This window comes from Myxocyprinus asiaticus, chromosome 9 (assembly GCF_019703515.2).
Source record: "Myxocyprinus asiaticus isolate MX2 ecotype Aquarium Trade chromosome 9, UBuf_Myxa_2, whole genome shotgun sequence".
NCBI classification, from domain to species: domain Eukaryota; kingdom Metazoa; phylum Chordata; class Actinopteri; order Cypriniformes; family Catostomidae; genus Myxocyprinus; species Myxocyprinus asiaticus.
In genome coordinates, this window is record NC_059352.1 from 7,133,671 (window position 1) to 7,146,995 (window position 13,325).

Consider the following 13,325-nt stretch of genomic DNA (forward strand, 5'->3'; position numbering starts at 1 on the left):
CATGATAAACGGAACCGGATTACTTGGAAGGAGGGTCATGAACAGGATTTACAATGAGTGGAAAGCTCATTCACTTCCTTTTTTAAGCTATTCAACTCTGTCATGTTGGAGACTTGGGGAACAGCAGCAGTAGAGACCACCGCTTTTACACCATCTCTAGCACTAATCCAATCCTCTTCCTCCCATACCTCTCATAGAAGCTGAGAAAAGCTAGGGGGATCATGCAGAGTGTGGGTCATTCTCAGACGTAGTGCTACCATGTCAGTGGTAAGTGTTAACAACCTGCTCCATGCGCATTTGGTTTAAGTCTTCAGCTTTAATTCCTCCTTTCAAAAGAATTCGGTGAAGGAGTTTGTCTAATCTGTACAGGAAAGCAGAGAGTTTTTCACCTTCTCCCTGGAAAGTACTTCTGAACTTTGCCATGAGATCTGAGACACTTTCAGTTTTCCATAGGCAGTATCAAGAGCAACCAAGTAATCTGTAGCTGTTGCAGCTAAATTACTAACCTTCAGAAATCTGATTATGTTAGCAGCAGATCCTCTCAAACTCTCAACTATACAGTGCATCCGGAAAGAATTCACAGCGCTTCACTTTTTCCACATTTTGTTATGTTACAGCCATATTCCAAAATGGATTAAATTCATTATTTTCCTCAAAATTCTACAAACAATACCCCATAATGACAACGTGAAAGAAGTTTGTTTAAAATCTTTGCAAATTTATTAAAAAGAAAAAATGAAAAAAATCACATGTACGTAAGTATTCACAGCCTTTGCTCAATACTTTGTTGAAGCACCTTTGGCACCAATTACAGCCTCAAGTCTTTTGAGTATGATGCTACAAGCTTGGCACGCCTATTTTTTGGCAATTTCTCCCATTCTCCTTTGCAGGACCTCTCAAGCTCCATCAGGTTGGATGGGGAGCGTCGGTGCACAGCCATTTTCAGATCTTTCCAGAGATGTTCAATCGGGTTCAAGTCTGGGCTCTGGCTGGGCCACTCAAGGACATTCACAGAGTTGTCCCGGAGCCACTCCTTTGTTTTCTTGGCTGTGTGCTTAGGGTCGTTGTCCTGTTGGAAGATGAACCTTCACCCCAGTCTGAGGTCCAGAGCGCTCTGGAGCAGGTTTTCATCAAGGATGTCTCTGTACATTGCTGCATTCTTCTTTCCCTTGATCCTGACTAGTCTCCCAGTTCCTGCCGCTGAAAAACATCCCCACAGCATGATGCTGCCACCACCATGCTTCACTGTAGGGATGGTATTGGCCAGGTGATGAGCGGTGCCTGGTTTCCTCCAGACATGACGCTTACCATTCAGGCTAAAGAGTTCAATCTTTGTTTCTCATGGTCTGTGAGTCCTTCAGGTGCCTTTTGGCAAACTCCAGTTGGGCTGTCATGTGCCTTTTACTGAGGAGTGGCTTCCGTCTGGCCACTCTACCATACAGGCCTGATTGGTGGAGTGCTGCAGAGATGGTTGTTCTTCTGGAAGGTTCTCCTCTCTCCACAGAGAAATGCTGGAGCTCTGTCAGAGTGACCATCGGGTTCTTGGTCACCTCCCTGACTAAGGCCCTTCTCCCCCGATTGCTCAGTTTGGCCTGGCGGCCAGCTCTAGGAAGAGTCCTGGTGGTTCCAAACTTATTTCACGTTGTCATTATGGGGTATAGTTTGTAGAATTTTTAGGAAAATAATGAATTTAATCCACATAACAAAATGTGGAAAAAGTTAAGCGCTGTGAATACTTTCCGGATGCACTGTACATTGCCTCTTTACAGACTCAGCATTCTGCCACTCACTGACCATTTAAGCTGCCTGTTCCATCAAGGAATCATATTCCTTCTCCACGGTAGGAACTGGTTTCAATCCTGAGAACATTTAATTTTCGGTAACTGAGTGTGTCATTAGGCATGTGTGTGCACTTTTCAACAAGACGGTCAATGGCATTAACCAAGTCCATGTTAATATTCACATTGGAGGACTGACCTGACTCAACCATGGATCTCACATCATCCATTGACTTTCCTTCCTGCTTCTGCAAAGATAACAGTTTCTCCTGAAAAGTAACATCTCTAGACTCAGGATTTGATGCCATAAGACAGCATACAACTGTGTGCACCCCCCAGGGTCCCACTTCATCAGGAATCCCTATCTCTGGAGGTATAGTATCATGATCAATGTCTACACTAGTCTCAATCAACAGAAACAACTTAGTTCCTGTAGTATCTATAATTAGTATCTATAATTTCACTGTATTCATCATATCTGCAACGGTTTCATCTCTCACATCAATGGGGACATCACTTAGCACAATGCAGCATGATGGACTTATCTGGGCCTGGCGGCTCCACTCAGCAGCCTGAAAAATGTCCATATTAACACAAATGCTGCAAATCAATGAGAGGGGAACAGATGAGCCTAATATTACTCACTGTATGCATGGAAAACAATCCCAGCTGTGCCTCCACTAATGTAACCCTCTGGTGACAGGTAATTATGCTATTGTACAAGTACTGTAGGAAACCTTGGTGGCCAACTTTTGATGGGGAACTGGCTGGATTTTTCTCTGCAATCTTACTACTGAGAAAATTTAGATATACATTAAATTAAATTAGCATGGTGCCTCCAATCAATGAAATAATAAACTCTCCTTTTTGTCTTGTGTGTTCTTTGTATTTAAACTATTTCAAATGTAAACCTCTAATTAAACACTAGAGCGATTTGTAATAATTAACAAATTACAAATTTATTAACAAAAATAAAATAAATTTAAATAAAATAAAAAACACTTGTATATAAATTCACCCCTAATATAACAACTGAGATATTAAATTCCCTTCTCTTTTCTTGAAAGGTTCAAATGTATTTAAATGACTCCATTTTTCTTTTCCCTCCCAATATTCAAGATCAATTGTCCTTTGAATGTTCAAACTCAAAACACTAAGCTCTGAACCGATTCCAACCGATTCACAAAGCAAACAATGACTCAGAAGAACCAGTATTCACATTCAAATGAAATAAATCAATTACAATGAATCAATGAACCGAATCACACTCTCACTCCATATATAACTTTCAAAAGAATCAGGGTTCAAATGACTCAGTGAGTCGCTTGTTCAATTGTTCAAATGAATCAAATGTTCAAATGATTCAACTGTTCAATGATACAAAAATAACCAATTTTTCAGCGTTTCTGACTGAAACAAGAACTTTTACGTTGGGGCCCATAAGAAATACTCCTTGATAGATCACTTGCAGCCAGGGGCGGACTGGCCATGGGGAGAACCGGGACTTTTCCCTGTGGGTCGTCTGCGAAACGGGGCCGAACAGGCAGTGATAAGCTGAAATGGGCCACCGCATTACGCCGAACGGGTTGCGACTGGCTGAAAAGGCCGCAAAATGGTGCCGCGATATACCGAAGGGGGCCGCGATATGCAGAAAAGGACAGCGACACAACTCAACAACTTTTGGGCCATTTTTCTATGTAAAATCCAGGGCCGATTTCTCTTCCAAGTCCGCCTCTGCTTGCAAAGGTGTTTGTCTCCATTTCAAGGCAAGTGTTGTGAAATGCAAGAAGATGACTCACACTGAAGAGCAGATTCACTCACGCAACTCCAGCGAACGTGACAATCCAGGTTAGAGAAAGATGAAGAGAATTATAGGCGGTGATGCACAATGTTAAGAGAAAAGGACAGCAAATTCCACTCGGGTTCCGTCGAGCAATCCATTGGACTACCGGAAACTTTTCCTGGGTGTAGCAGTTCTTTGTCTGTGATCCGAGTCTTTTATAAGAGCGAGCTCTTCGATAGAGGGTCACACGCTGTTCGGGAACAATATTCCTCCGAAAGACAGTTCATGGGTGCCTAAATAAACTCACAGTTCCCTCAAAATCAAACAAAAAATGGCAGATTAGTGTCTAGCTGTTTGTTAAGCAAATAAACTCAAAACAGTCAAGTAAACTCGCAAAATAAAATGACTAGAGGGAGTAAACACGTTTTAGCACTGTTCTTGAATAATATTTAGGTGAACTATATTTGAAATTCCAAATCTTTTGACTCTTTTTTCAGATGCTGCTCTTAGACATCTCCCATACTCAAATCACCTGTGCATTCTCTTTTTTTCTCCCCTCCCCCCACATGTTTTGTTAGGGAACACATTCAAATTTCTGATTGGCCCATTACATGCAATCAATCATGCCAATATGGACATTTTACTGGTTAGAAGTTTCTAGAACACAGAAATACTTCTTAATATACAAGATATGTAAATTTAAACGCACCACATTTCAAAGTTGACTCACGTAAGCACAAAATACATTTAAAACATAAACATTAAAGCAAAAATAAAGATGAAAATATTGAGTGGGCTACACACAGATTCTTGAATATACAGAATCAGCTCCATCGGCTTTGCACGCCATTGTTTATGTTCATCAAAGTGATCACAAGAAAATTAATCAAAAATTAGTTTAGACTAACAGTTACTCTAAATTCAGAATGGCTGAGTAAATAAAGGCATGTGTGTACAAGGGAAAATCTGATAAACACTGTGAGAGAGACAGAGGGACAGGTGATAAACTTTTGCAGTGAAACTCGCTAAACACAAATTCATACACAGACACCTCCATATTTCTTCTCCTCTAGGACACACATATGGGACTTGCATGGTTTGCATGGCATACTGTATATGCCATGTGGCAGAGACATGTGTGGTCTGAACAGTGCCCTCACTCTCAGAGTTGCCAAGGGCTGGCACTATCACGCCAAAACCTGGACATTGGATGCACTTGAGTCCCTGGCTTTCCCAAATGCTCTCCTTCACTGTGATGAGGCAACAAAAGTAAGGACTGAATCTACTCTTACAGTTCAGAAGTATGCTGGAAACTATTCTCATTCTCATAACTTTGTGTTTCCACATCAGTGACAATGAATGATCAATGTAGTCCAAAACCAAATGTGGTCACAAAAGTGTATAGTGACCAGGAGCTGCCAAGCTCCAAAAAGTACCATAAAAGTATCGTTAAAGTAGTTCATGTGACTTGTGCACTATATTCCAAGCCTTCTGAATGCGTACGATAGCTTTGTGTGAGAAACAGACCAAAATATTAAGCCCCCCCAACCCAATTTAGCTTTCAAATCTCATTCACGCTTCTGCATATTTCAGTAGGTTGCATCACAATTTGTGTCATGCTACACAATGCACCAAGTTTGAATATCTGCGAGCTTGAATGAGATTTGACTGCTTTTAAAATGTACAAAGACAGAATCCATTTGCTTTCTTTTTGGAAACTGTCACATTGAAAGTGGCACCCTACGTTTCATAATGTATCACGGCAGGACACAAGTCAATTAACCCAGAGATTCGTTTTGGAAAAATTGGCCACTTATCTGGCAAAATCGTAGCTCTAATCAAACCCACAGTTGGATATTTTTCAGTACAGTTTATGATCCCAGAGACTGACATTCTAGTTGATATTAGGTCTCGATATTTAACAGCCAGTTGATTAAGTTCAACTCTGCGAGGGAAGTGCGTGCTTTTTAAAGCTGTAAATGGCTTGAAATTGTTTGAACAAATGCTAAATTGATTAAAAGATGACCAGCTATGGTGAGCATCTTTGGGAATACTGTGCATATAAAAACCCCAAATCAAAAATTGCATTTTGCTAAAAGGAATAGTTCACCCAAAAATGAAAATTCATTAATTATTTACTTACCTTTAAGCCATCCCAGATGTGTATGACTTCTCTTTTTGAACAGAACTGAAGTGAAGATTTTTATAGGCACTTTTCAGTTCTTTTTGTCCATACAATGCAAGTTAACAGGTGCCACCAGGCTGCTGGCTATTTGACAGTCCAAAAAGAATATTTAGGTAGCATAAAAGTAATCCACATGACTCCAGTCCATCAATGAATGTCTTATGAAGCAAACCGATATGTTGGTGTAAGAAACAAATCTTTAATTAAAACGTTTTTAACTTTAAATCGTTGCTTCTGGCCAGTGCTGTATTGCCGTTTGAAATGACCTAACTCTCGCTTGGCATTCATTCCTCTGTTGTATACAAAGCGCGCACTTCCGACTTCTCGCGTAAACGCGCCATCGCGCTTATGTCACGCAACAGCAACGTGATGCTTCGACTGCTGGCAGGAAGCGATTATTTAAGTTAATAAAGTTTTAAGATTTGCTTCAGAAGACTTTAATTGATCAACTGGAGTCGTGTGGATTACTTTTATGCTGCCTAAATATGACTTTTGGGCCATCAAACAGCCAGCAGCCTGATGGCATCCATTCATTTGCATTGTATGGACAAACAGACTTGAAATGTGCTTATAAAAATCTTCATTTCGGTTCTGCTGAAGAAGGAAAGTCATACACATCTGGGATGGCTTAAAGGTAAGTAAATCATGAGATGATTTTCATTTTTGGGTGAACTAACCCTTTAAAGAAAATGAGCCCTAGTTAAGACATTTCCATTTTGACATTATTTTCATGACAATAAAGCATGTTTCACCTTAATTCTCATTACCGTAATGCAAGGAAATCCCATTCTCAATATTGGAAAGTGAAAAAATTATTAGAATATTATTTAAATGTATGTATATATGATAGTATTTGTTGCACTTCTTTTAATTTATGTTGAATTCAATAAAAATATAGAATATTTTTAAATAAAAACAATTACTGTATTAAAATAATGAGAATAGAATTAGAATCATCTTTGTGAATAATGAGAATTACAAAAATGACTGAATGCATTATGGTAACGGGGAAGGAATTCTGGGAGGAAATGTGCTTAATTGTCATGAAAACAATGTCACAATGGCAAAAATATTGATTGTGGGGTTAAATGTGACCTGGACATATTTTTGTTAGATTCACCCCATAGACACAAATATACACATGCATACACACATTCACAAAAGCTTTAAAATTGCCTGCTGGTCAAATAGTAGCCCTAAGCAAATATTGGCCTTAGCAAATATTAGACTGCTGTTTGCTGAGTAAAGCCCAGTATTCCCTGCACAGGCAAAATATTTGTTCCCCTCAGTTAATTCAATTACACAGCTAATCTTATGAGAGTATTTCACCGCACAGATTGAACGACAAATCTATACACAGAAAGAAAAGGCTAGTAAATGGCAGACAAAAGAGACAGATAGAGAGAGATCTGTGTGCTAAGAGGCAAAAGGTGGAAAAAAAGAAAAAGGGAGTGAGAGTGTGAGAGGTAATAAGCAAAAAGACAGATCTAAAATTAAGGTCTAAAAGCTTATTCACCAGGCCCATTTGTGGGTTAGATTAGGGGATGGTGATTGCTGTGATAATTGAAGCAGAGAGCAATCTACTGCCCCTCTCTGCAGTTCAATTGATGCCATTCACCACGAATATAAGACAGAAAATAAACTTGTGTATTCGATTTCAGTGGCAAAAGGGGTGAAAATCTGACGCACATTAAAGTACTTTGTACATCAAATTTTTGCTGACATTTTATTGTCTCTCACACTCTCACTCTCTTTTTATTTTTTTGCTGCTGTTCTGGGCTTTCTATGGTGGCTCACCCTGCTAAAAAAAATCCAACTGAATCCAGCATGAATTCATATTCTGGTTTATGCTGCTCTGGTCTGGAGGTTGTTTGGTGCTGGTTCAGATGGTGGACCATGGATTTCTAGGTGGTTAAGTTAGTTAAGAAGCCTGGTGGGGATCCAAGCACACCAAGACCCAAAAAACAGCTCTACTGAATGTCACTTACAATAGAACATAATTTGTACATGTAATTTGATAGATGCTTTGTACATGTAATTTGATAGATGCTTATATTCAAAAGTAACTTCAATATAAGAAATGTTAAAGTATGTTCAAAATATAAATTGTATTAGTATGTGTGTACCCTGGAAATCAAACCCATGACATAAGCATTGCTGTATCCATGTCTCATTCTATCACAACTCACTCAAGGTTTGCCAGTATGGATTCTCAATTTGTCTTGCCAAGTTGGAGTGACATTTGTCTTACCTGGTAGGAGTTGGGCCAAAAGGTGCTGATGGCAAGTTCAGCCTTCACCCAGCCTTCAGTGACTGGAGTCGAGGCGTTCCAGATGGGGTTCCCCTGCGGTCCACCATCCACCTTTATGTAGACATTGAGGGTTCCAGGACTTGACCCATCCCGGCTGGACAGGGAGTAGTGGAAGTCGATGCAGTGGGTATCATTCTCTTTTAGTGTGGGGAGAAGCAGGTGGGCCTTCTGACCTGATGCACGACCTGAAGCATTCACCATCATGAAGGAACCTAGAAGAGGAAGACCAACCATCATACAATAAGATGACTGGAAATTTAACTAGATAGTACTACAGTACAGACAGAATTACTAAGCAATAAAATGAAATAGGAAGTAATAGAAAATATGGAAATGGGACAATTGTTGAAAGAACTGGGTGAATAGAATAGAATAGAATCATTGAAGATACTATAAGGTTTTTATGAAGAAGTAGTTTGAGGTAGAATAGAATAGAATAGAATAGAATAGAATAGAATAGAATAGAATAGAATCACTGAAGATAAGGTTTTTATGTTTAAGTTGTTTAATGTAGGATAGAATAGAATAGAATAGAATAGAATAGAATAGAATAGAATAGAATTTGTTCATTGTAGATTATGTTTTTTATGTTAAAGTAGTCTGGAAAGAATATAATAGAATTACTGAAGATAAGGTTTTGATGTTAAAGTAGTTTGAGGTAGAATAGAATAGAATAGAATAGAATAGAATAGAATTTGTTAATTATATATAATGTTTTTATGTTAAAGTAGTCTGGAATAGAACATAATTACTGAAGATAAGTTTTTGATGTTGAAGTAGTTTGAGGTAGAAAAGAATAGAATAGAATAGAATAGAATAGAATAGAAGGCTGCCCAGAGCAGGGTAACTGGGTTACTGCCTGCTATAAAACCATTCTGAGACTGTGTAAATGCTGAGACATTATTTATGAAATTATTCTATAGACAGCTTTACATCACTTTTACTCCATTTTTACGAGACAATATGCTTTATTACAGCTTTGCAAGTGGTTTGGTGCAAGTCAATACTGAAAGCGGAACTGCAATACAAAGGTAGAAGAATGAACGTATGAGTGCAGCTGTGAAGGATACAAAAATCAAGAGTTGTTCTTGGGGAAGGTGACAATCATTCACTAAAGGGAAAAGGAATTAGTTTAAACCACATTAAAAGCCATGGTCATTGGATCACTCAAACTACATTTGGAGGTTAGAAACACATGTGACCAGAAGTTAACTTAACTCCAGGTTGCTCCAGGGGGATTGTCCCTGTAATAAGGGCACTGTAAGTCGCTTTGGATAAAAGCGTCTGCCAAATGCATAAATGTAAATGTAAAGGCTAAAGCGTCCTAATGCGTCATGGTCAACAGTGAATGACTCACCTGTCATTCATCAACTGTGCTAAAACAAGGGTTTTAAACTTTTCCAGTTATGTGGAGTTTTAAAAGAAAAGAAAAGAAATATGCTGATGCAGTGTATGTATGTAGTCATCAAATCGGAGACCCTCCCCTTGAAATTCAACCACAGGAGACAGATTTGAGACACATTAATACCAGGGGTAAATGCATCTCAATAGACATCTCTATAGAGGTCAATAACAGGTGTAAACAGGGCCAAAACCCCTGGGCATGGTTTGGAAGCCCTATGCATATGTTAAGCGCTAGGTTGAAACTTCATCTATATGGGTCAAATTCAGTCCCAATTTTTCCAGACACCTTTTTGCTTCAGGGTGATAAATCACTACTCATAATTTGCAAGCTGGGCAGCGGAAGCCATCACTATATCACCCTATTCATTACCTGTATTATCGAAGACATGACTACAAGCCCCAGACGCATCGCATCTAACAATCAACACAACCCTGAGCCCTACGACGAGGCCAATCAATTCCGCGCACTAATCCAATCTTGCGAAGGCCCCCTAAACAGCGAGCTGCTAGTGAACTCGCCTGATTGCATTTCATATTCAACTCTCTCGCCCCATGTGCATTTTCTATCAGGTATTCCAAGCAGACATCTATATATTCCCTACCGTTGATGATTGCCAATATATATGTTCAGGTAAAGCGAGGCATTTGAGCCGAGAGGTAATTTAGACAGAGAGCACAGTGAACTTACAAGCAGGCAATCAGGCCTACTACCACGGTCAATATGAGTGTTCTCAATCACACCATTGGCTCATGATAGCTGCTTCAGTAGATTACACTGTCTTAAGCTGATCTAATGTGAAATTGGATGTAATGGCTCTATAATAAATAATTCAACACTAATTATTCCAGGTGGACAATTAGATGCACAAAACACTCTTGACAAATCAGACCGCACAACCATGACAAGAGTAAAAACATGTCTGTGATTGGCACAATCTTTCTGTGGGACTTTGCAGAGAATTTCAAATGGAAATTAATGTTTACATCATGGTTTTAGTCTATTGTAGAAAATTAAATGGCAATGTTAGCAGAGCTCTCGCAGGAAAAGAGATTAAAAAGCTCAAAGCCTCTAAACTTCCCCAATGATATTACCTGATTTAAATTACTTATTGGAGTCTTAATTTATTGGAGTCACTCGCATTTGCTGTAAATTTCATTTATTACTGAGCTTGTAGGGTTGAATCAAAGTATCACTGAAAATCACTTTTTTTTAAAATGGCAAATACTTCAGCAGGATCTACAACTTGGGATTGTATCTGAGAATTTCAAATGGAAATTATTGTTTACATCATGATTTTTAGTCCAATGAAGAAAAATAAAATGACAACGTCACAGCTCTCGCAGGAAAACAGATAAAAAAAAAAAACTCATAGCCTCTAAATTGCTTCAAATTTATTCCCTGATTTCATTCAGTTCCTGGAGTCCCATTGAATTGGTGGCACTCACATTTGCCCTACATTTCATTTATTAATGTTTTTTTACGGGTGTATTATTATGTTGGCTTGACAACAAGAAAACCTTTTTGGACAACCACTTGAGCAGGATATATAACTTGTTATGGGATTTTTTTTAAGGGCACAATATTTCTGCAAAGAAAACAATTTGGATGATAATTTGTTTTCCCAAAACTGTGGGCGCAGATAAATAGAGATCAATGGACATAAAGATTTCACTCAATACTTCTGCAGAATGAAAATGGTTTCTTGAGTAAATGATGCACTTTAATGATCACTTCTTCTAAAATCAATAGCAATACAAGACTCTTTCTCAAATATCAGCCAACGTGCATGCAACAAAATAGAGTCCTCAGAAGTTTTGGAGTATCAGCTACACTACCAGTGGTTTAGAACTGTTGATGTCAACCAATAAAAACTTGACAGTTTTCAAGACAGACCAACAATGAGATCAATCCATTAAACAGAATTGCAAATATGATCACTGTTATCAAGAAGATTCCAGAAAACTCCTGTCTCTTTGTTAGTACAAACAGATAGTTCTGTCCCAAATTCAAACCATTGATGGGCCGTTCAAGCAAACAGAGAAATGTTTTGATTGTCTTTTAGGTGCTAATACTGTAGATGACTCTGCATATTAAGCTGAGATACAAAGAGTAAGAACTTTAAAAATTGCTTATCGCTTATTGCTTATTATAATTAGGTATCGCTTCAGTGGCACTTGGTTAACAGCTGTCACCCCAGTTTTAATATAAAGAGATGTTATGTCAGTTTATTTAGAAATGCCCTTTATTTGGAAATGCATTGGTTCAAACATTTGCAAAGCAGTTTTAAAATGCCGTGCAATTCACATCAATCATTGAGACACCTGATTTGCGTGCGGCAATTTGAACTAATTTTCTCTGAAAAGGATTCTTCCACATGTGGCTGCAAAGTACAGAGAGGCCTTGCCATTGAAAGTCATTGTTCCCTCTCACTATTTCCACAGGGAGCTCTTTGCACTAAATGTCACATTCCCACCATCATAATATGATCTCCCACATGACAAATATCGAGAACTCTGCTAGATGTCACTTTAATATGCAACTATGGCAGGTCTCTGTACTTTCGGCCCTCTCCTGCTTTGTCTGATAAAGTCAAGAAATTCCACATTTCTGCCTGGCAGTTTTATCCCTGGAACAATAAAGCACCTATTTACTATTGAGCCAACCAAGGGCGGTAATCCGCTACATACCGTGGAAAAGCTAATGTGTTGAGAGGCAAAACACATGAAGGAATAAAAGGGAAGAGAAGAAAAAGCTTCAATCAGAGTGGCAGCATAGCGTAGGCAAGAGTATTTTCTGTGAGTAGGCATGGAAGGAGTGGCTGCTTGAATTTTTATTTTAAGAAAAGCCAAAAAAAAAAAAGCAAAACAAAACAGAGCAAAGCAAAGCACAACAAAACTAAACTAAACTAAACTAATTTTTCTAAAGTAACACTCTCCGACACCGGCAGACAAAGTTTCAGAGGGAAAGAGCGTCTCTTTTGCCTCCCTTGAGCTTATTGCATTTTATAGAGGTCTCAAAACAAATATTATGAAATATCAGATCAAATACTGTAAAGCTCTATATTTTTCTAAAGTAACACTGTCCAACAGCAAAATATGGGGTGAAAAGTCACAGAAAAAAGTATTAATAATAGCCTAACAATAAATAAAAGCTATACACAACATATGCTTTTTGTATGCTATTACTGTAGTTATTATTTTAATGCAATGTCAAATTATTTTAAAAATGCATAAATGCATAAGACTTTGACTTAAAAATAGTACGTTTACATAAACATACAAAAATACTAAAGTACCTGTTGCTTATTGACAGTGTTAGGTAAATGGTGTTCCATGTGTCTTCAACCAGGAAACCATGTAAACATCAAATGAAACTGGAACAGGAATATACAAAGGACTATCAAAACACAAATGCAAAGTGTGCACTTTGCGTTCTCATTTCAGAAGTCCACCACACACTACTGTTCGTAGACAATGGTGATGCATCAGCTGCAATAGCTTTGTCTGGACCAGCTGCAAGCTAGAGAAGACACGTGCCACTTTCCTGACACCCTCCCCCCAAAATGAAACACTGCAGATGGGCCATCCCTCCACACACACATACAAACTCTTCATAGGAGTCCCAGGAGCAGGGTAGATCTGTGCTTTGGCCCATTTCACACATTTAAGTACACTAAATTCCCCAAATCCCACCTCGCCACAACCAGGGTATGAATGTAGGGAGAAAGGTTTATATGTGAAAGTAGGACTGGACTATATATCAAATATTCACGATATGTGCACAAAGATTTTGCTGGCGATATAAAATTCAAGCAATATTGCAACTATTTTAATGTGCTTTTTATAAAGCCATTGAGAGTAAGG

At 38.5% G+C, this 13,325-nt stretch overlaps 1 protein-coding gene across 3 annotated transcripts in view; it reads right to left on the reverse strand.

Moving 5' to 3' along the window:
* The window catches only part of LOC127445935 (receptor-type tyrosine-protein phosphatase T-like), a 365,971-nt gene that overhangs the window by 240,992 nt on the left and 111,654 nt on the right, over window positions 1-13,325 (reverse strand). For all 3 annotated transcript variants that reach the window (XM_051706455.1, XM_051706454.1, XM_051706453.1), the window contains exon 4: window positions 7,998-8,269. In XM_051706455.1, coding sequence (XP_051562415.1) covers window positions 7,998-8,269 — 272 coding nt within the window. The remainder of the gene's footprint in view (window positions 1-7,997; window positions 8,270-13,325) is intronic.